This window comes from Marmota marmota, unplaced genomic scaffold (genome assembly GCF_001458135.2).
Source record: "Marmota marmota marmota unplaced genomic scaffold, marMar, whole genome shotgun sequence".
Lineage (NCBI taxonomy): Eukaryota > Metazoa > Chordata > Mammalia > Rodentia > Sciuridae > Marmota > Marmota marmota.
Window position 1 is genome coordinate 29,852,457 of NW_026000016.1, and position 24,850 is coordinate 29,877,306.

At 32.3% G+C, this 24,850-nt stretch overlaps 1 protein-coding gene across 3 annotated transcripts in view; it reads right to left on the reverse strand.

Moving 5' to 3' along the window:
- Positions 1 to 24,850, reverse strand: part of Spata17 (spermatogenesis associated 17) — a 201,939-nt gene that overhangs the window by 61,527 nt on the left and 115,562 nt on the right. For all 3 annotated transcript variants that reach the window (XM_048809352.1, XM_015483373.2, XM_048809351.1), the window contains exon 8: positions 21,227 to 21,375. In XM_048809352.1, the coding sequence (XP_048665309.1) occupies positions 21,227 to 21,375 (149 nt within the window). The remainder of the gene's footprint in view (positions 1 to 21,226; positions 21,376 to 24,850) is intronic.

Genomic DNA, 24,850 nt, shown 5'->3' on the forward strand with positions numbered 1-24,850 from the left:
GTCATAAATTCTTAAAAACATAAAGAGCCAGGGCTGGGGATGTGGCTCAAGCAGTAGTGCGCTCGCCTGGCATGCGTGTGGCCCTGGTTCAATCCTTAGCACCACATACAAAGATGTTGTGTCTGCCGAAAAACTAAATATATATATATATATGAAATTCTCTCTCTCTCTCTCTGTCTCTCTTAAAAAACAACCATAAAGAGCCTACATCTTGGGAGGAAATCTTTACCCCTCATACATCAGACGGAGCACTAAACTCTAGAGCATATAAAGACTTCATAAAACTAAGCACCAAAAAAACAAATAACCCAATCAATAAATGGGCCAAGGACCCGAGCAGACACTTCTCAGAAGAGGATATACAATTAATCAACAGATATATGAAAAAATGTTCATCATCGCTAGCAATTAGAGAAATGCAAATCAAAACTACTCTATCATCTCACTTCAGTCAGAATGGCAGCTATTATGAAGACAAACAACAATAATTGTTGGTGAGGATGTGGGGAAAAAGACACACTCATACCCTGCTGGTGGGGCTGCAAATTGGTGCAGCCAATATGGAAAGCAGTATGGAGATTTCTTGGAAAATTGGGAATGGAACCACCATTTGACCCAGCTATCCCACTCCTTGGTCTATACCCAAAGGACTTAAAAATAACATACTCCAGGGACACAATCACATCAATGTTTATAGCAGCACAATTCAAATTAGCTAAACTATGGAACCAAACTAGATGCCCTTCAATAGATCAATGGATAAAAAAAAAAAAAAAGTGACATATATACACAATGGAATATAAGCAATAAAAGAGAATAAAATCATGGCATTTGCAGGTAAATGGATAGAGTTAGAGAAGATAATGCTAAGTGAAGTTAGCCAATCCTAAAAATCTAAATGTCGAATGTTATCTTTGATATAAGGAGACTGATTCATAATGGGGTAGAGAGGGGGAACATGGGAGAAATAGATGAACTCTAGATAAGGCAGAGGGGTGGGAGGGGAAGGGACGGGGGATGGGGTTAGAAATGATGGTGGAATGTGATGGACCTTATTATCCAAAGTTCATGTTTGAAGACACAAATTGGTGTGAATATACTTTGTATACAACTAGAGATATGAAAAACTATACTCTATATATTTAATAAGAATTTTAATGCATTCCATTGTCATATATAAATTAAAAAATAATAAAAAATGTGGATATACAGTGATCTAAACAAGTAAGTCATTACTTGAATGGGAAGTTACAGAATTGGTAGAGGGTTCAAGAAGCAAAAATTAAAAAGTCAAGTAGCTTCAGGGAAAATAGGTCCAATGTAAATATAAAATAAAAACCTTTATACATTGAGTATATAATATCATAATATACCTTTCAAAATAAGGACTCTAACAAATTACACTTATTCTTTCCCCTTACAACTCTCTTTCCTTTTTTCCTTTTCATGTAGTCCTATTATAGTCATTCATAAATGTAGGTTTTCTGCACAGTCCATTTATTTCATTAAAAGATCATTCAAATCTCCAAATTATGACCCTCTATTGCCTGTTGATTCAAGTCTAAATTTTCAACCTAGAGTCCAGTTTCTTAAGCTGCACTTGATCTGTTCAGATTTCTTACCTTCTGTTCTATCATTGCCGTTTGCCTTTTGTCCTTCTTCTCCTACCTCTATGCCTCTCTGCATGTTCTTCCTCCTGAAATGCTAATGCATGCAATACCCATCTTTCAAAACCCAGATTAAAAACTAGCCTTCCAAGGCAGCTGAATGTACCCACTCCTAACCATACTGAATTCTCCATTGTCTAAATATCTATTCATTAAACAAAATTAAGTGAAATGCAATTATATACCCTGTACTTTGAAAAACATATAATGATGGAACGAATAATGATGAAAGCTGCAGCCTATCTAAATAGAACGCACTTTGTAATAGTAGAGGATAGGAAATGAGATAACAAACACAAGTAGAATGTGGTTAGTTTTAGGGTGAATATACTCACGAGAGGCAATAAATGCACAGAGGAAAGTTCATGTTTCTTTATGCATGCATATATATACATTTGAGGGTCTACTGGCAGGGATGTGGGAGGTGAGGCAAGGAAAAAAAATTATCTTTCCAGACTATTTATGCCAGAGCTTGACTATTAAAAGACAAGTAGAGTTCAACAAGGTGGGAAGCTAGTCAAGGCTTTTTAGAAAGAAGAAACATCATATACAACAGTTAGAGATGAGTTGCAGCATAAAAAGGAATACCAAAGAAACAGAAAAGTGTTCAACACAGCTATAAAATTGAGTTCTTTTGAAGGAAAAAAAAAAAGGATCAGAAAAGCCTTGGAGTAGAGATGAAGTCTCTACAGAGAACATTATAGTAATACAGATCTTTATAAATTGCCAAATATTTTTCTTTATTTTTACATAAAAATGAATTCTGATTGCCAAATAGGATTATTATCCAAGCCACTGTAAATTCTGCCTTAGGTAAATTATTTCAAAATGGATATGAATATGGAGATTCATAGACAGTAAGATACATCATAGATTAGCCACCCTCTGAAAGATTCCAGTATAATACATGCACCAAAACTAAGCATGATAAAGGGACACTTTAATACAAGTTAGAAATTTGGCTGCAGACTCAATAAATTTTCCAATGAGCTACTTAAAAGCATTCAAAAAAGTCTTTTTGTATAAGCTGGAGACAGTAGAAATAGCAAGCTACAGCAAGTTTCTCCCAAAATTTGCAGCAGAGCTTGTATAAGCCAATGCTTTCTAATGTGAGACTTGCTCCAGGATCTGCTCTCAGTGTCTTAACAGCTAGCAAAAATCAGAGATATGCTAAGAGACAGCAGAATTGCCTCTCTAGGGAGAACAGACATATTTTCTCACCGCTAGCTAATAAAAGAATTTTCCCCAGAGAGAGCAAATTTAGGGTGATATTTTACAAGTCAAATCTCCTGAGAGGACAAGAGAAATTTTCTAAAAAGAGGAAAGTCTCATCATTAGAACCATGATCCCTCCTGAGACCAATCACAAAAACCCTCTTCCTCCTGAAGCTGAATGGAGAAAGTAGATGGAGAGAAGAAAGAATGGAAGAAAAGGGAGCCTTAGGCTTCCCCTAAAATTGGCTCCTATACCACTAAAATTGGTACTTACTTCGGGGCCTGTATTAGATATCTAAGTGATATAATTTGGATCTGGAATGTCCTCAAAACCCATGTGTTAAAGGCTTGATCATTAGCTTGGTGCTACTGGGAGGTGGTGTAATCTATAAGAGGTGGGGCCTAGTGGGAGGTTTTAGCTCACTGATAATATGACCTAAGACAGGGACAATAGGACTGCAGCTCCTTCTCTTTTTTTGCTACCATCCATTAGGTGAGGGCTTTATCTCCCATGTGCTACCATCATAAGGAGCTGTCTCACTACAGTCCTAAAAGCAAAGGGCTGATAATGAACTAAAACCTCCAAAACCATGAGCCAAAATTATTTTTTCCTCTCTTTAAATTGACTATCTCAAGTATTTTGTTATACCAATAGAAACTTGACTAACAAAATAAGCTAAATTTCAGTATACAATAAAGTCTTGATGACTTGATTAATAGTTAATTCAATCCATCAAATGTCTTAAATAACGACGATATATGTATATATCTTCGCATATGTTCAATACATTTTCTTAGAGGCAGATGCCTCGTCCAACTACAACAATATAAGGGGGAGGGTTAAACTTTATAATAGAGGCAAAACAAAAGAATAGAAGAACATAGAGAGCTGAAGACAACTTCTAACTTTGGCAGAAATTGGAACTGAAAATGAAATTAAAAGACTTATATGAGTAGATGCTTAGAAGTAAAAGATGTGAACATATGTAGGGTTTTGCAATTGTATAATAAACTTACAAGGAAATTAAAATAGGAAAAATGTTCTTCATAGAGTGTTTATACTGGTTCCTATCTAAACAGGCTAAGTTTCAGTAGTTTCATCTGTTGTTACTTAAAATATCTTGGGAATATCATCCTGGGGTCAGCCATGATGGCCCAGTATCACATTTCTCTCTAAACTATATTACTGCACTACATGCCTTGTGATCCTAGTAAGGTTGAGACAAGTCTGACATTTTCTACTTTTTATAGGGAGAGATTTCTTATTTATGAATTCTAAAACATAGGACTTTCACATCATAAGTGGCTTTCAGAGCATTCACTTTTTCAGGCAGGGAAACAAATACTTTTCCATCTTCTTACAGTGGATATAAATTTATTTAGTTTATAAGTTTCAAAACTTCTATACTTCCTAGACAAGAAAATGTAATTAGATGACAGCATAGCAAATAAAAAGAATTTTACTGCCTTAATATTTGAGTAGCTGAACTTCATATGTCCAAGTAATAGTTTATTTCTAACTACCTAGAGAGTGATTGTAAAATGCTACTGCTTCTTTAGCAAGCACTAACAAGGTAATGAAAGACAAAAGAATACTTCAGAAAATCAGTAGTTTTATCTTCTGTACTTCATAAAGAAATTTGCCAATTATTTTTTCTGTTCTTATTATAGCTACATGCTGAAAAAGATCACAAGCTTCATTACTGAAGATGATAAGCTATGAGCAGCCCCTCTCATATCAATCACTAACAACACAGGAGAGAAAGACACTCCCCCAAAGGGATGCAGGAGTGAGTGCTGAGAGTTATCCCAGGGTCTTGCTTAACAGGTATATCTAAAATGTGTGCAAAAGAGGGAGTTATTTAATTTGGGGTAAAGAAAGAAAATAGGGAGAAAATTCATTATAAAGTAATTAAGGGAACTTGTATTTTGGTCTACAAAATTTAATGTGATAAGTAAAGACATCTAGGTTTAAGTCTAGAAAGTTGATGAACAAATTAAAAGAGAATATACAGACAAAGCAAGTTGATTTAATTCAAGAAACTAATCAAGAAACAAGAAATTTTCCTGTTATAAAAGTACACCAGCTCAAAAATTATTCTTAGACTCTAATATTTTAATCATTTTTATAATATGGAAAATAATATTTAATGTTTTGAGGGCTGACTTATAATCAGTTCATGCCTGGTCTCATTATCAGATGACTCAGATAATATTAACTAATCATAGGCTTTTTTTAAAGACAAAGCATTTTGAAAGAAACATAATTGAAAACTATTTCAGTTATATTTGAATTGGATGAGATAGGTGTTACATTTGTTGTATGTATAATTTTAGCCCTTCTAAAAACACAAACCAACTCAGCTATTCAATTCATAGAAAAGGTCCACAAAATATTGAATATTTGTCCTTCATAATACAGAACATGTTTTAAGTTTTAGAAAAAGGTCAGTAGACAAATAAGTCTCTTTTTAATTAATTTCAATATGAGAAATAACAGTGTTTTCACTATGTGTATTAACCACCCAAATTTCCAAGTAAACCTAACATATGGCTTATTAATACCAATAAAAGATCTCACAAAACTCTGCTCATCTATTAAGGTATTGTAGATTAGTGGAATTTGTGTTGAACAGATAAATGAAATAAATATTTATGTCATTAAACAAATAAAATGAGCAACAATATGGAATAGGAATTACACTTCATTCATCGATGAAAATATTGTAACCATAGCTGTGTTTAATATACAGTTAAATTCTACTTAAAGTAAAATTCATAACAAAAAATTAAAATCCATTAACTATTTAAGCAACAATATTAACAGCACAAATTTCTTCCACAGGATAAAGATGGAAATGCAATATTTAAATGACAAGAATGCGAGTGGCATGATTATTTATGCAAATCAACAGCGATCTTGTATTGTAAGCTTCCAAATTTAAATGGGAAAATATATTTTGCTTTCTCCTTATATTTTTCTTAGCTTAAGAGAAACAGATTTATCTGGATTTATTATTATTGTCAATGACTCTCAACATATCCTGTCTTATTAATTTATTTACATATATCAATAACTTTGTTATATATTTTGTAGAGTTGACTTCATTTTTCTTTAGTTGATAGTAAAAAAACACTTTTAAAAAAATCTCTTTTAAAAGAAAGAGAGCATCTCTTATTTGAACATCCCTTATCCAAAATGCTTGAGACCAAAAATGTTTCAGATTTAAGATTACTTTCAGATTTTATAATATTTAAGTATATATAGGGGACCCATATCTAAATACAAAATTCATTTATATTTCATATATATCTTCTACACATAGGGTGAAGATAATTTTATATAATATGTTCATTACATCTGTGTTTTGACTGCAACCCACCCCACAAGGGTCAGGTTTGAACTTTTCCAATTGTGTCACATCTGTGCTCAAAATATTTCAGATTTTGTATTTTCAGATTATAGATGTTCACATTGTATTAAATTTAAATGCCCTAGTTAAATAGCATTCACAGGGCTCTCTTTTATGTCACTTACAACATCAATAATATAATGTATAAGAATTATGAGCTTAGACATTTTAAGGAAGAAAATAAATCAGTGAAAAACATCAAATTATTCTTAAGAAGGTCTGAGAATAAAATAAGCTGAAACTGACAAAAAATACTAAGGAGAACAAATTTTTTTTATGTTCTTAAATCCAGAGTAGTATATTCCAAACTATAGTCTGTGAATGAGCAGATTCTTGGCTGACTAGACCATCAACTCCATGAAGCCAGGAGTTCTTTGTCCATCTTGTTCACTGCTATTTCCATTGCCTAATGTAGTGCCTGGCACATAGGAGGCATGCTATAACATTTGTTGAATGAATGAGTGAATACATTTGCAAATACTCTATCTTATATTTCCCCTCACTGATGTTCACACTAAATAAAAGTATTCTTAAGATTGAGAAGCCTGTAAGTGCCACCATTCTTTAACTCTGAGAATATAATTTTCCTCAAATATATTCCACAGAAAACTCATCAGCATCTTTCAAATAAGTGTTTTAGGAGATATGGTGTGAAAAATGATGCTCATAGTAAGAAAAACAACAAAGGAAGTATTGACCTATAGTGGGACTGCTGGTGTAATGTAATAAATGTCACAAGTATGATCACAATTGAACCTGCTTGCTTTTGCTTGACTTTTTGTTCAATGAGAATGATTTTGATAGTCAGATATTTAGAATAAAACACATGGTTCAAAACCCAAGAATCAAAATTCAACACATAAAAAACATGGAGCATTTCTACTGTTCATCAGGTATTATTCTAAGTGATATAGTGAATAAGTCATGGGCTCTTTGTTCCTGAAGAGGTATCATCTAGAACAAGGGTCTCCAACTTGTCTACGCAGAAGGGCCAGGCAGGTGATAAATGAGAGAGATGTAGGTATTGAAAAGTCTTAATCAATTGCTACCATGTTAGACTATAGGCTTCTTTTGTTTCCAGATCTCCTGTTGTCCTTATTCTAATGTAAGCTAAAAATCAGTATTTTAAAGATATTTAATTATTATTTTAATTCATTTTTGATGAATTTAATATTTAGAAAATTATGGGATAAAGGCTAGGGGTGTAGCTCAGTGGTAGAGCACTTGCCTAGCTTAAGTGTAGCTCTGGGTTCAATCCCTAGTGCCAAAAAAAGGAAGGAAAAAGGGGATTCGAATACAACACACTTGGAAGATATATGAGACTCACAAACCACCCGTTTGTAACCTCTGGTTTAGAATTTACAAGTGAGCACCTAGAATGCCCAGTGATTTCAACAGCTATAAGAAGACAAATTGTATCTTAAATTACTGGGAAACCCTATTATATATGATCACTAAATCACCAGTAGTTATCTTTAAGAAATTGTGGATTTACTAAAGATATACCAAAACAACTTTAAAAGTAGAAGAATATAGACTGTAGAATATTGAGGTGACTAGGTCAATTCCTAGCAAGATTCTAAAATGCATGCATGCATTATTAAAATAAAACATATATGTAGGTATATATTTGATAATGGCACCATTTTTCCATTATATAGCCTCCAAGTATGGAGGATACATATAGTAACACACACAAATATATATATATTAATATATATATTTATTGTCAACCTATGGAAATTGTATATTATATATATAGAGAGAGATAGATAGATAGATATAGAGATTTTGTGTTTCCAAGCTGCCCAGAATTAATATATTGTTTAATATATAAACATAAAGTAGTGTTTTAATTATTATTACTTATATTTCTTATCTTTTGCTAGTTTTTCAAAATAAATTATAAAATTTTTTGTTGTCAACATCTGATTCATATTTTTAAAAAGATAATCTTTGGATGTTTTTAAATAAGTACCTTGATAAGCAAAGATGTTTATTGTCTTAGTAAAGGACAAAGTTGGTACTATTTAAACAGAAGGCCCACTGATCAATTTCACTATTCATAGCCTAACTGTTGACTTCTTTGGTTTGCCATAGTCATGATCTTGGAAGTCAGGTACTATTGAGGGAAAACAATTTTCTAAATCTAATAGTACTCAGTAGCAAATATCTATTACAGAGATACATAATTATATATATATATAATTTATATATTATATATACAATTTGTATGATACATATATCTTACAAAGCATATCTGAAGTTTGGCAAAGTATTTGACAAACTCTTTTATGATTTCCTAAAGAAAATAAAGGAAAGATTTTGGGGGGTAGAAAAAGAGAATATAGAAGTAAGAATTAGGTGATACTTAAAGGAGAAAGCAAAAGTGTCATTGAATGAGTTCCCAACAGTCAAATCTAATATATTCATTTCATCATTATTGAACTTGCACTCTGCATCAAAATGTTCATCTCCTTGTATTGAATTCTTTTATCTTTTGATATGCATAAAACTCCTGGTTCTCTTTCTTGCTTTCTTTGTTTCTTAACTGATTCACTATTTTCTACCAATGGATTAAATTAACCATAAATGTGCATCAGAATCAGCTGGGTATATTTTCCAAATATATATATATATATATATATATATATGCCTACTAACCCAACTTATCTATGATTGAGATTCAAGAATTCATATGTATATAATTTTAACCCTCAAGGAGATGCAGTTTAGCAACCCTAATAACCACTGCCTCAATGTTAAAGCAACTCCCCCAATCTGTACTTAATCTTCTCTCTGTATAGTTTCTCCTGTGGGATCCTTTCACCATCAGGGTTTTAACTATCAACTCTACATTGATGATTTCTTCCTCTTTATGTCCATATGCAATGTCTTTCTTTAAATTAAGAGCTGTGTTTTCAAATCTCACCAGAAATATTTACACAGAAACCTCAAATAGAGTTGTTCCTAAATTAAACTCATAGCCAAATTCTGTATCTTATTAAATCTACAGTGCTTCTTATATACTTTTTTCTAAGTTAAGTGAGGACATCATTTTCTAACTAGTTGCCTAATTAGAAGCCATCAAATCAAGGCATGGGAAGACCCTCTCGCCTTTGCTCTCATAAACTAAGAAATCCTGGCTCATAGCTCTACTCTCATTAAACACTTTATATAATGCAACACACCCTCCCCCAAGCCACATGGTCTAGTCATATGTTAAGTTAACATATCCACTAATTTAATACATATTTATTAAATGCCTACTGTGTTCCAAGCCTATGACTTGAATAGGCCATATTGAGAATATATTGAGCAGAAAAGATACTCTCTCAGTAATTTAAGTTGAAAAATGGAATTAGCTGAGGGTTTTAGATCTGGTTATGTTAAAGTGGACCTAGGGTGGTAACTAAGTAGAAACTAAAGATTTATGGAAACGAAAATTTACAATTTATGAGTGAGTAGCAATTTAGGTAGTCAGTAGAGAGTAGAAAAGAAGCAAAAATGCAGAGGAAAAACAGAGATGTCACCAAAGAGAGAAAACTATGTCTCTATAGTCCCCGAGATGGTCATTTTAGTACAGTTTTTCTTTCTTCTCCTTTTTTTTTTTTCCTGTGGTACTGGGAATTGAACCAAGGGACTGACACATGCTAGGAAAGTTCTCTGCTACTGAGTTACAGCTCCAATCCATTTATTCTTTAGTTTCCATATCTCTGTAAGATTCCTTGATGTAGTGTCTTTTAAACATGTTCCTAATTCTCAATTTACCTTGAATGGATCTTTGTTCTTTGCAAAGATGAAAGCTCTGAGACAGTGAACCTAAATGCTTCTGTGCCCCTGACCATACCAGACATACAATATCAGGTTGGCCTCCAATTATTGTTTAGGGTTTATTACAGTCTACCTGAAAGCAGTTTGTTAACTTTTTTTCTTTTCTTCATTACCAATGTCTCCATTCTGTTACAAGTTGTCTTCATCTCTGAACTGAACAATGGAAAGAGTTTCCTAACTGGTCTCTGTCCCCAGTGATTCCCATTTCTAAACCATCTGCAGTTACTAGAGTGACATCTCTATCTTAAACTGTGATAATCAGGTTTTACAACATCTCTCAGGGTAAACCAAATATTTGATCATGTTACACATGGCCCTTTACACAGTGGCTCCAACCTATACTTCTATTGCCACTTTGTGTGAGATTTCAGAGTTTCATGCTAAGCTTCACAAGATACTCTACAGAGCAAGCTGAAACCCCCCATGAGCTGTGTACTTTTAACACAGAGATTGTTGTCCATGCCACCTCTGTGCCACTACTCTTATTTCAAATCTCTACTGAGTCTTCAAATCTCTTCTGATCTCCACATATTTTTGAACCCTAAACTGAAATATAGTAAGAATTTTATGAGAATCCATGAGGGCTATGAAACAACAAAACCTGTGACATGAAAATCCCATACCAATATAAAAATCTGAACTAGTGCTACAGCTAATATGAGTTTGAAGAATGTATGTGAGTATGACACACAGGATACATTTCACAAAAGAAATTCTACATGCTTCATAAGTTGACTACATGTAGATTGATAAACCTTTTCTAGGTAAATATTAGGCACTGTATTAGGAAGAGTGCTTATGACTAACCTAGCAAAACGACTAAAAATGTCTTTCTATGTCTTTTCTGAATGCACACACTAAAATTATATATAATATTCTCAGGTATATCACTAAAAGTATTCCAAATGAACAAACTATTTAGATATTGTAAATCTTAAACTTCTTTAGGTTTAGATATAAGAAGAGAATTCTTGTACTTTGTGGTCATTTGTATGAAAACAAATTTTTTTAAAGAAACAGTGGCCAAAAATAGAGCACAGATCTTTCTATATAGCCTAAGTAATAAAAGGGTCTTTTGTAGACAAATTCTAGAACTTGTTAATTATACACAGGCTTATTATCTATATCCCCAGTGTTATAAAGTACCAGAACTTCATTAGAAAAATTAAGCTGGAAAAATGAAGGCAGCACTTTGTAAATTTCCACTGGAAATTAGCTGGGAGAGGCAGAGGAATACCAGATCAAAAGAGGGTAATCATGCTTAACTGTGCCCTAGAGCACCCGCATGTATAATACGATTTGCACAGTAACTACCTCTCCTATTACTGCTTGTTTGGAGTATTCTGTGTTAATGGGGTTAGCTAATTTAGTATTTTAACTTAAAAAGGCTCTGCTGATTAATAAATGTTGCACACTGTGCTAGTAATTAAAATAAATGGAAGAGTTACAAATAAAAGTTGAATTGTTAAGAAAACATTATCTGAAAATATATGATAATCCCTATTTATCATAATATAATAATAGCTCAGAAAATATGCAAATTTAAAGGTCTAAAATATTTGAAGAATCACACAAGTCAAAAAAGTTTTGAGATGTGTTCAATTTCTTTTTCACTATTCTTTAGAGATAAATGTAACCAGATCTTATTCATATGTCATGTCTTTTAAATGCTTTTTAAAAAACTTATTTTGATCTAAGTTCTTAACCTTTTCCACATTTTTCCTATAGCAATATTTATGAAATTATACTTATAGTTCATCAGAAACAATATTTTAAAGTTTAAAAGTGAGAAATCCAACACTTACTAGGGCTCCCATCTAAGCCAGATTGCAAATGTGAGAGAAATAAAAGCAGGTGCAGTTCATTGATACTGAATATTTTTTATTAGTTTCAGCAAGTTGGAGGAGCTCAAGAAATTGAGTTACCAATTCTGCTTTGCTACACAATGTTTATAAGATGCCTCCCATTTCACTCTGAAGAACTGCCAGAAAATTAACACCTTTTAGTTTTCCAGAAGACACTGAGACAGTTATTGAATTGTTTATGCAGAGGGTCTTAACATCCTATGTAAGTTTAAAATATTATATAGGTACAACACAATTTAATGATGAATTTCTCTTCATAGGAAATCTCAGGTCATATATTTTAATCCACAATGTAATATAATCCACCTTATACCTGCAGAAGAACCTTTAGTCCTTAGAATCCAGTGATTACCCTCAAGTTTAATTCAGGTTTAGTTTATATTTAATTTAAACCTGAAAGGCTGGCCTAACAAACAGCTCCTCGCCTTAGAAAACTTTAGGGAGAAAACTCACATTTGTTTTCTTTGGTTGTTATAACAAAGTTCCATAAATTTGTTGGCTTAAACAACAGACATTTACTAAGTTACAATTCTTGGGGTCAGCAATCCAAAAGGAATCTCACTGAGCTGAAATTAAGGTATTGGAAGGAATGGGGGGGATCCATTTTCTTGCTTTTTTCAGCTTCTAGAGGCTGCTCAAATTCCTTGCTTGTGGCCTTCATTCCCTATCTTCAAAGCTGCCAAAGGTGAGATAGGCTCTTCTCTCACTGCATCACTTTGACCTCCTAAAATAGTCAAATCTCTTTCTGCCTCTCCTCAACTTTTCCCATTTTTAAGGACTCTTGTGATTATACTAGTCTTACCACGATAATCCACATTAATCTCTGAATCTAAAAACCTTTACTCTTATCTACAAAGTCACTTTTATTATGTGAGGTAACATATTCATAGGTTCATGGGATTGGAACATATGAACTCTGGGGGTGGGGGATTATTCTGCCTAACAGAACACCGATTGGAACTCTCTTCTGCAATATTCTTAATCTATTGTACTTTGTATATGATTATAGTCTGCCTGCTTGTAGTTTCCTGTATTAAGCCAGGATATTTATGATTAATAGCATTAATAGAAGGTACGGTAATCTCCCTTCATCTGTGGTTTCATTTTCTAAGTTTTTAGTTATCTGTGGTCTGCTGAAAATATTAAATGGAAAATTCCAAAATTAAGCAATTCATAAGTTTTAAGTTGTTGTTCTGAGTAATATGATGATTCCACCCAATGCCATCCCACCTAGGACATGAATTATCCCTTTTTCTAGATCATCCACACTGTATACACTACCCACCTGACAGTCACTTAATAGCTGTCTCAGTTGCTAGATTGACTGTACTACAATACTGGTATTGTAGTATTTGTGTTTAAGCAACCCTAATTTCACTTAATGACCCCAAAGCATAAGAGTAGTAAAACTAGTAATTCAGATATGCCAAAGAGAAGTTGAAAAGTGTTTCCTTTAAATGGAGACATGGAAGTTTCCAACTTAATAAGGTATTACAAAGATTATGGTAATATCTGTAGTTTTAGTCATCCACTGGAGGTTCAGAATGTATCTTCAGTTCTTCTGTATCTACTCTATTTACATAAAGAACTTCATACCTCTCAAACTTTAGGGAAGCCCATGTCATAGAATATATCACCTGATGTATGATTGCCCATTCTACTCCATCTCTACTGTTCAATGAGTAAATTAAACATTAACTTTGAGAGTTCTGGAACTATAGCAATATGGTAGCTTCTCATTTCTTGCACCTCTAAATAATTTCTTTTTCCATTTCTTGTAAACAAGTTATATGGTCCCATTTCACATCTGAAAATATTCCTTGAACTGTCATCTTATGAAATTTCAAACCTGTAATACTCTCTGATCACTAATTCTCATAAATAGGTAATGTGTGTAACATTCTGCCATATATAAATAGAAGAACACAAATACATACATAACTATATAAACAAAACTACTGAATGGATGCACAAGAAATGATTGATAGTCATGTCCTCTGGAAAACATAACTAGGGATTACTAAATAATGTTTAAAGTTTCTAAAATATATATCTGCTGTGGTTTTAAGTTTTGAAAAAGAAAACAGAAATCCTTTTTATTATTTTGAGTGGATTTGAAAAGATTGAGTAAATAAGGGAATAGGAAATCACTTACAGAAAAGGAAAGAATATAAGACATAAAAAATATGGAATAGCTGAGAATCTCTGGAGCACAGGCTCCTCATGGCATGTGGCAATTAACTAGAGAAATAAGACTGGGTTACATAAGGAAAGACTTGTATCTGGCAAAAGGAATTCAAATTTATTGTGGAAGAGGTAAAAAGCCACTGAAAAGCATTTTGGCTTCATAATGGCATGATTACACTTCATTCGTGTTGGTGTGGTAAAATGCACAGAGGTGAGAAAGGCACAGATAAAGGTGTTTATGGTATTTGAAGTAAGCAATAGACACACAAAAAAAGAGAGGAGAGGCTGAATTTGAAAGATATTTGAAAAGTAGAATAAAGAGGACTTGAGGACTTATAGGATATGGGTAACAGTGGGTAAGAAGAGGTGACTCAACTGTCATATATAACAAACTAGAATTTTTAAAAAAGAAGAGGTGACTCAAAAGTAGAGCTTAAGCAGATCGTTGGTACTGCAATTTACATACCAAGAAGAAGCAGGCTCATGTTTTGTGTACTAAGATTAGGACATCTAGTAGAGATGGAAATGAAGATGACAGTTGAAAATAAAATTCTGGAATTTAGGAGTAAGAGCTTCAAGATTTAGAATGGAAATCATTGGCATAGACATGGTAGTTGAAGTCTCTCAAATAGAAGCAATCACTGAGATTCTATATAGAAAGAAGAAAAAAGTTAAAAAAAAAAAAAGAGTAGAAGACTTAATCCTGCCATCAGCTTAATTCCATCCCATTACCTCTCACCAAAATTACTGCAGTACTTTTCCTAAGGGGTTTCGCTGCTTCTAGCATATTTCTTCTCAAATACATCTGTCTCCTAATCAACAAATTCATATTCTTTTTATAACATGCTCATTCTCAGAAGCCTTAAATAATTGTCTATTGCCTATAGGATAAATCCTCAAACTCCTGAAGTTTTTCACAATTTTTTCTTGCTACTGCTTTCTAACATGAAAAATAGTTTCTGTCAGATCAATTTCATAATTTTTCTGTCAACTTTTCCAACCATCACTTTTCTCATACCTTTAACCTACATTTATCTACTTTCTCTTCTTTTCTCTATCAAAATCTTAACAATCATTCACATGAACCAATTCAGTTCCTTCTCTGTTAAGAATACTTTCCTAGAGGGACTGGGGATGTAACTCAGTGGTGGAATGCTTACCCAGAGATACGCAAGGTACTGCATTTGAAGCCCAGCATGACATACAAATAAACAAACAACAACACACTTTTCCATTGTCAGAGGCCAGAAGAATTCTACATTAAAAATTATTGTCTTTCGAGTTATTTATATATTTTAGATATTAATCCTCTGTCAGAAGAGTAGATGGCAAAGATCTCCTATTCTGTAGGCTGTCTTGGATCATTCCTAATTGTTTCCTTTGCTGCACAGAAGTTTTTAATTTCATGCCATTCCATTTATTAACTCTTGGCATTATTTCTTGAGCTTTTCAGGTCTTGTTCAGAGAGTCATTGCCTGTACATATATGCTGGAATGATGTCCGTATTTTCTTCTAGAAGTTACACAGTTTCTGTTCTAATTCCTAGGTCTTGGATCCATTTTGATTTGATTTGTATGCAGGGTGAGAGATACGGGTCTAGTTTCATTCTTCTACATATGGCTAACTAGTTTCCCCAGCACCATTTGTTTAAAAGGCTGTCTTTACTCCAATGTATGTTTTTGGCACCTCCGTCAAGGATCAGATGGCTGTAGATGTGTGGGTTTGTCTCTGGGTCTTCTATTCTGTACCATTGTTTATGTGTCTGATTTAATGCCAGTATCATGCAGCTTTTGTTACTGTAGCTCTGTACTATAATTTTAAGTCAGGTACTGGGATAGAGTCAACATTGATTTTTGCCTTACACTTAACAGCAAAAAACTCAAAGACACTTTCCAAAAGAAGAACTACAAATGGCCAACAGACATATTTTAAAAGTTGAACACATTTAACAATTAGGAAAATGCAAATCAAAACTACACTAAGATTTTATCTTATATCAGTCAGAATGGCAATATTCAAGAATATAAACAATAATAAATGCTGGAGAGGATGTGGAGAAAAATGAATAATTTTATGCTGTTGATGGGATTGTAAATTAGTATAAGCACTATGGAACTTAGGAGGTTCCTCAAAAGATTAGGACTGGAACCATCATATGACCCATGTATACCACTCCTCAGTATTTATCCCCCAAAATTAAATCATACTATAGTGATACACGCACATAGCAGTATAATTCACAATAACTCAACTATGGAACCAATGTAGGTATCCATCACCAGATAAATGTATAAAGAAAATGTGATACACACATACACACACACACACACCACACACACACACATATATATGACAAACAAATAAACAAACAACACACTTTTTCATTGTCAGAGGCCAGAAGAAATTCTACATTAGAAAAATCATTGTCTTTAGAGTTATTTATATATTTTAGACATTAATCTAAACATATATATATATATATATATATATATATATATATACAAAAAAATGAAGTTTTTTTCAGCCATAAAGGTAAATGAAGTTATGTCATTTGCAGAAAAATGGATGGAAGTAAAGACAATTATAATAAGAAAAATAAGCCAAACTCAGAAGATCAAGAGTGGTATGTTTTCTATCATAGGGTGGGATCTCATGAAAATCAAAGAGTGATCAGTAGAGCAAAGGAACCAGAGGGGTAAGAGGTGGAGGAGAAGGCGGAGGTGCTGGGGAGGGACATTGGCCAAATTATATTGTTATAATATGTGCATGTACAAACATGCATCAACAAATCCATCATTTGTATGATTATGATGCACCAATAAAAAATGTGGAAAGAGAAAAATAAAATAAAATGTCCTGGGTGAGGGACATTTTTTTAACACACACTTAACCAGTTTATCAAGTATTTGGTAATTTTTACATAGAATTTCATTAAGTTACCTGGTTAGTTTCAAACTACATGAGGAGTTCCATGAGACTAGAGATTTCATTTTATTTATTGCCACATCCCTACAGCCTAGAACTATTCCAGACATGTAAACATTTGTTGAGCCAATAAGTATTCTTTATTTCTCAAAATATCTAGATGACAGCTTCTCACACAAAGGGCCCTTGACAATACTTATTATTTGCTTTATTTCCTAGCCTTTTTAATTATTATTTTTTTTATTTATATGACACTGCAATGCATTACAATTCATATTACACATACAGAGCACAATTTTTTCATATCTCTGGTTGTATAAAAAGTATATTTACACCAATTTGTGTCTTCATACATGTACTTTGGATAATGATGTCCACACATTCTACCATCATTTCTAACCCCATGCCCCCTCCCTTCCTCTCCTACCACTCTGCCCTATCTAGAGTTCATCTATTGCTCCCCTGCTCCCCCTCCCTACCCCACTATGAATCAGAGAAAACTTTTTTTTTGGAATTGGCTAACTTCACTTAGCATTAGATAGACATATGAATTATGAATAAGGAAAGTAATTTTCATTATGAAGGCATGGGATGAGTTTCTTTAAGAACAAGAATAAAAACAAAGTTTCAATATAACTTTCAGACAAACTTCTATAATCCAGAATTGGTGTGTTAATTATTATTGTTTTATTTTTGGGCTTGCTTAAATACATATATGTAAATAATAGCTATCACCTATAAGCCTATAATTAGTAAAAAGCACATTGTCATCCTAAGAGTTACCTAGGGCGTGGATCATATTCTCTCATATCACTGTTCAGAGTTGGCTGAAGTCTGAACCCCTAGAACTTTGAAATATAATCTCATTTGGAAATAGGTTCATTGTAGATATAATAAGTAAATTTAAGATTACACTGGAGTAAGGTAGACCCCTAATCCAATATGACTGGTGTCTTTATAAAAAGGGAATTTTGAATACAGACAAGCACAGAGATTATCATGTGGAGATGAATGCAAGTAGTGATGCTTCATAAGCTCAGAAAGATGTTTCTACAAGCCAAAGAAAGCCAGAGATTGACAGCAAATTATTGAAAGGTATGGGAGAAGCATGAACAGAATCTTTTTCACAGTCTTCAGAGAAAGCAACTCTGTCAATGCCTTGAATTCAGATTGCTAGCCTCCAGAACTGTGAGACAATAAATTTTCATTAAAGCCACCTAGTTCCTGGTACTTTGGTATGGCAGTCCTAAAAGAGTAACGCCCTCAGAAGAATCTATCTTTTAGAAACCTAATGAGAAACCTTATATAAATTTAGGACACTATTGCTCAGGAAGAGTTCTGCTGTTGATCTTCCTTTAACTTTGGTTCTTTAGACTAGTGGATGGAATCCATCCTATCCTTGAAGTCTGTGATTTCCTCTCCCTTCTTTGATGCCTTACATGTAGAATTCTGTTTGCAGCAAATACAGATTCTGGTAATAATTGTCTTTTATTAAGACCCTTCTATATTCTTTTCATTTTTATATCTTTATACTCATTATCTTGTTCAATCATTATGACAACTTTTGAAGGTAATATTTCTATTTTCACCTACATGGAAATAGCATTTCAGGGAGGCTAAATTATTTAGCTAGTATCATATTGCTGTTGTGTAAGGGAGCCAAGATTTGAGATCACATAGATCTAGTTCGAAAGCTCATGCTCCTTCTACTAAAACACATTGCATTTTTCATAATAATAGGAAAAAGCAATTGCCAAATGTATCAAACTCTCAGATATAGTGCTACCTTTTTTGAGCACTTAAGAATGGAAATAAAGGGCTATACAGAAGGTTCCTGAATAAGGCCCTGGGATGGTTATGAACATGCTGTTTTTAATTCCTTATGGGTAAAACCAATCATGTGGCAAAAACACAATCTGCATTACAAAATTTTGCATCTTTGTGATAAGAGCATACTTTTCTCCTAATTTCTTTCACAGAATTACCCTCAACAGAGATATGAAACTCAAATTTCTAACATTTCTTTTGCTGCATAAGATACAGTTAGATGTTTTCCAACATATAAAAACCAAAGTGTTTTCAGAAGAAACTATAAATATCAGTGTTTTGTTCCTCTTATGGTGGAATTATCCTTAGACTAATTGCTAAGAACAATTGCTTATCTTAGTTGTGAAAAAATATGAGTTTTGAACCTATAAGTAATTTCTTTAGCACTTCCAACTTTGTTTCAGATTGGTTTGATAACCCTAGAGACAATTTTCAGTCTCTGAAAACGTCAGGATAAAGGTGATCAGCAACACCATAGAGACTGATGATATTTACACATATTCTATGAAAAATATAAGGTAAGCACATTTCTTTGGGGATAACATTGATTCTGATCTTTCTAGGATTAGCAAGGAAAATACTAGGAAAGACTCCTGCAGTACCTTGGATATGTAATGATTTCCGCAGAAATATCAGTGAGATAATAATCATCTCAATTATTTCAGCAATTAATCTTGCTATTTTGTAAACCTTAGCATTGTTGAAAATAGAAAAATAATTCTGAGTAATATAAATTTGGGTATTTATCACTAAATTGCATATTTAGGCTAAATCTGAGCAGCATTAATCTTCTAAAATTTCTGTTGTAAAACTAGTCTACCTTCCAAAAACCAATTGAAAATATATGTTTCTGATTTTCGTATTCATCATGCATTAGGTTAACTCAACCAATTACAGAAAGAATCTGCTAAATACACTATAGTTACTTATTTTTCAGTTCAAGTAGTTACTATAAATTTTTAAAAATTATAAAAATTACTTGAGATGCTTACCATTTTACGTCAGTTTATGTAAAAATTTAAGATTCTCTTCAGAAATTTATGATTATAACAAAACATATTCCATATATCTTTTCTGAATGATAAAATTATCCAGAATCTACTGTGAAAATTAATATGCTATTGTAGATTTTTATATAACAAAAAATACTGCTAGTGTATCGTGATCATTGTTATTGTATAAATTATTACTATATAATATATATGAAATGATAATTCATACCTAATACATACTATATAATCATAACCAATAATGGCAATTTAATATGCTATAGTATACTATTATATAAGAATTTATAATAGTAGATTATATTATACTAAAATTATTACAATTATAATAACTTATAGGTTGATATAATAGACATATAATTATATATTAAATGATATATGTTAAATAATATAATTATCATTTATTATATAAATAATAATAATAAGGAATTATAAGATATTTGCAATGACAATTACATACGGTATTATAGGATTATAACACTAAAAAAAAGAGGCTATTCTAGGTTTAAAGTAATCTATTTATAAATCATGTATTATTCTATTGGAGACAAGATATCTCAGAGAAGAAATACCCTAGAGGAAAGACATATGAATCAAGACCCAAATCACTGATGCTAATAAAGTAATTTTAAATTGCATATGCTGTTAGATCATCCTCCATCTTTTTCTATCGTTTTCCTTAGTCATCAGTAACCTTTTATTTATTCAATCTAGAATATTATATGTAACAAAATGGAATTTAGTTCATGTTAACAAAATATTTTTCTATTGGATCTTATTTTAGAAGCATCACAATATATGTGCTTTCATTAGCTAATTAAAGATATTATCTTTACTGATGCATAGTTGTCACTTCTCCATCTTAAAATGCAATTCATTATTTTTTTCCTTTGATAAATGCATACATACATATTTGGGAGAGAAGTTCATATATTTTTAAGTAGTACATATGTATTTTTTGCCATCAATATTAACATCATTTACAATAGGTACAGTTATAAAATTGTTGCTTCTAGGGCTGAGGATGTGGCTCAAGCGATAGTGCGCTCGCCTTGCATGCATGTGGCCCGGGTTCGATCCTCAGCACCACATACAAACAGAGATGTTGTGTCCGCCGAAAGCTTAAAGAAATAAATAAAAATTCTCTCTGTCTCCCCCCCACCTCTTAAAAAAATTGTTGCTTCTAAATAGATGACTTTGAATTTTCTCACAAAAAGAAGTTCCTCTACAATATTAGAAAATTTAAAGCACCAAACATAATGAAATTATGTTTTTAAAAAAACTTACATTTTGCTATGTATATTTTGTGCACATTCCTCTCTTTTAAACTCCTCTCTGGCTAGTTTTAACTCATTGATTGGTTCTGCCACTCGCAATGTTGGCTCCAGAGGCTTGTAACGTTGTTCTAATACTTCATTGAAATCTCGGAATGGCCCCTGACAAAGACAGGATGAGGTACATGTATTATTACAGAAATTGTTCGTAACCAAGGCTAGTGAACATCTCCAATGTATAGCAAGTTTACTAATTATTTTAAAAACCCAATTTATTCTTATCTGAGTTAGAAGATAGAAGAATATCAGAAAAAGTATATCACTTTTCTACCCGAAAACTTGTTCTCTCAAGTAAAAGTGATTGCCTTAAAAATGGTTTAGATTATGTAGAAGTTTCCTCACTTACATGAAAAGGTTTTCATGATGCAGTTAGAATGCTTGTACTTATAGGTGTTTGTTTTGTAATTTTAAAAGCATATTCCTCTAATATAATCAGTGATTTTTTTCCTTTTTAAGTAAGTAAAATTATTTTTAAAAGATTCTGAACATAACTTTTCAAAAGCCATCCTATAAACAGAAATAGCAGAGCATATAATTTCTTTAATTAAAGCTTTTAGGTGAAAGCCAAATTTCTTATTTAATTGATGATCCTCTAAACATAGGAAAAACATAATATTTACTTATTTTCGGGTTATGTCCTATGACTCTAGTACCAATAGCAACCTTTAGATGACACAAACACAGAACAAGGAAAAACCAATAGGTACACTGTGAAGTGACTTGGAACATATCCTTGTGTTACGTAGTAGTTACTAAAACTAGTTACTGAATCCCTCTGGTTGTCCAATTAGTATATTATTAAGGACAATATGAATCAAAGGAACACAGGACTTTGCTGTGCTATTAATTACACATTGTTTTCTTTTTCTTTTTTTCCCACTGTTGTAAAGAAGGAAGTAATATGGATGAAGATTTCTTATTTCTTATTTCATATTTCTTATTCTTAAAAATCCCTTCTTTAAATAGGTTATCACTAACAAGACACAGCTGGAGTTACTGCAAGCACTGAGTGAAGACTGTGGGGCTAATAAAAAGAAATGATTCACGCCTCATTTATGTTCACTTATGTTTTACATTAATAGAAACCAATAATAGGAACCAGTTACCATAAAAGTCATGGACCGTAAATAACACAAATGGCAAATAAGTATCATCTAGTACTTTTCACAGCTGGACAGGAGGATTGCTATATTTGAAAGTAGTTAATGGATTTTTATTGGAACTTTACTTTTTAAAGATACAGTAACATGATTCCAAGTATGCTACTAAGAAATCAAAACCTTTTGGACAAATTCTTATTCTTTGAAAAATTCTTTGGTTTAAAAGAATTAATATTTTATTGTATAATTAGGGACAAATTACTTCTCTACACCTGTTTTCATCAAATGTAAAATTGAATAATAATTGTATCACAGAATTGCTCTTAAGATGTGTAAGATAATGTAACACTCTTAGCATTGTATTTAGAACACAGTAAACACTCAAAAAAAATGGAACCAGGAGTGTTTTTTATTATTACCACTATTATTAGCCTAAAGAATAGTATTTAAAAGGTTTGGAACAGTAACATCAAAGAAATAAGCAAATTGTTTGAGGCTATGACTTTTAAATGGTCAGCACCCAAATGGAGTAATGGTTTTCTCAGTGGTTAGTTGATGTCTTATAACCTTTGTTGGTATATCAACATACACATATCACTTGTGTACTTACTCTACTATACTATGTTTTCTGGAACTTTCTAGTTTCAATGAGAGTAGGAAATGAAAGAGGAGCTGTGCTTAATCAGCGATTTAGAATTAAAATAAACTTAATTCTTTTGAATTGATAGCCAAGGGTCCTTCAATCATTTCTATCTCCCTATGTCCTTCAGTATCTTGTCCACACATTTTTATGTTAGACAACTAGTGTCTTACCTTTGAACTTAAAAATCCAGCTACTTGGTTAGCAATTTTGATATGAGCTATCAGATTTCTCTGTTGCTAAATCTTTTGTTAATTTGTATCTCTTTAGATAGCATGACTTTCAGATCTTGGGTAATTATCTACATTACTGAATTAACATGGATTCCAGATTTTGGAAACTGCTTCAAACTTTAGATCTGTTCATTGTCTCTCTTTCCAACTATTAATTCCTATAATGCATAGGTCATTCAGGACTCAATCTAACCCTGAAAGTTTTCTTGGACTCATAGCTATGATTTTCTAATATTTGGCCTACCTTGTCTCCACCCAAGTCCTAGTTTAGAGAATCAAATATATCTTTGTTCTGATAAGTTCTTTTAAAAAATATTTTTAGATGTCAATGGACCTTTATTTACTAATTTATTTATATGCGGTGCTGAAAATTGAACCCAGAGCCTCACACATGCAAGAACTCTATCACTGAGCCACAACCCCAGCCCCCTGATATATTCTTAATAATCCATACTTTAAAGTCATCTTGTACTTTTAAAGTTTCCCTCAAAACTTATATAAAAATGAATTTTTTTACAACTTACTACAGTTGTCCCATACATTTAAGAAATTACCTGGGCAGGGCAGTATAGATGCTATGTACAAATATTATCATTTGGGCATAATCTTAAATGTCCCCAATGATGTATGCACCCTTTTATTATTGATTATCATAGAGGAAATGTGGCTCAGTCAAAGAAAACAACATAAAACAATCAAATCTGTGAAAACGAAAAGGAAGGAGTGAAAGAAGAAAAAAAGGAAAGAAAGGAGAATGGGAAGGGTTGGGATTGTGGCTTCGTGGCACAGCGCTTGCCTCATACCTATGAGGCCTTGGGTTTGATCCTCAGCACCACATAAAAATAAATAAATAAAAAATAGAGGTATTGTGCCAATCTACAACTAAAAAATAATAATAATAAAAAGAAGAATGAGAAAACAAGAAAGGAGGTAAATGAAGAAAAGATGAGGAAAGAAAAAAGGAAAAAAAAACAAAGAGAAAGGACAGAACAGAAGGGAAGACATGGCTAAGGGAAGAGATAAGGAAAATATAGTGAGGGAAGAAGGATAAAGAAAAAAATAGATGTCAAGAAAAGGAGAGACCAGAACAAAGGAAAAGTAGAAAAGAAAAATATATTAGCAGATATCACTTTCTTGTATACTAAATAAATGTAATTCAGAAGTGTATTATATACATATATGTATGTACATATATAAAATATATAGATTCCTCCTCATATATATTTCTCTTTATATATAGTACATAGAGATATTTTTCTATGTAAATATATACCTCTGTTTCATATATATAACATATGTACATATTCCTTCAGCATGGATATGTATACATATATTTTTATATAAATACATATCAAAATATTCCTTTTATCTATCCATATGTTTCACTGATCCATTCCATATATTATAAATACACACACACACACAAACGCCCATATAAAATGGTATGGAGGGGGAAAGCTGTGTAAAAAATTAAAAATTATTGTATTGATAAAAATGCTATAATAGAGATGAGCAAATAAAAATAAATATCCACCTCAAAAAAGCATAATAAAAACAAAACAGTAGAGCTAATGGGAAAACAGTATAAAACACTTATAAAATAA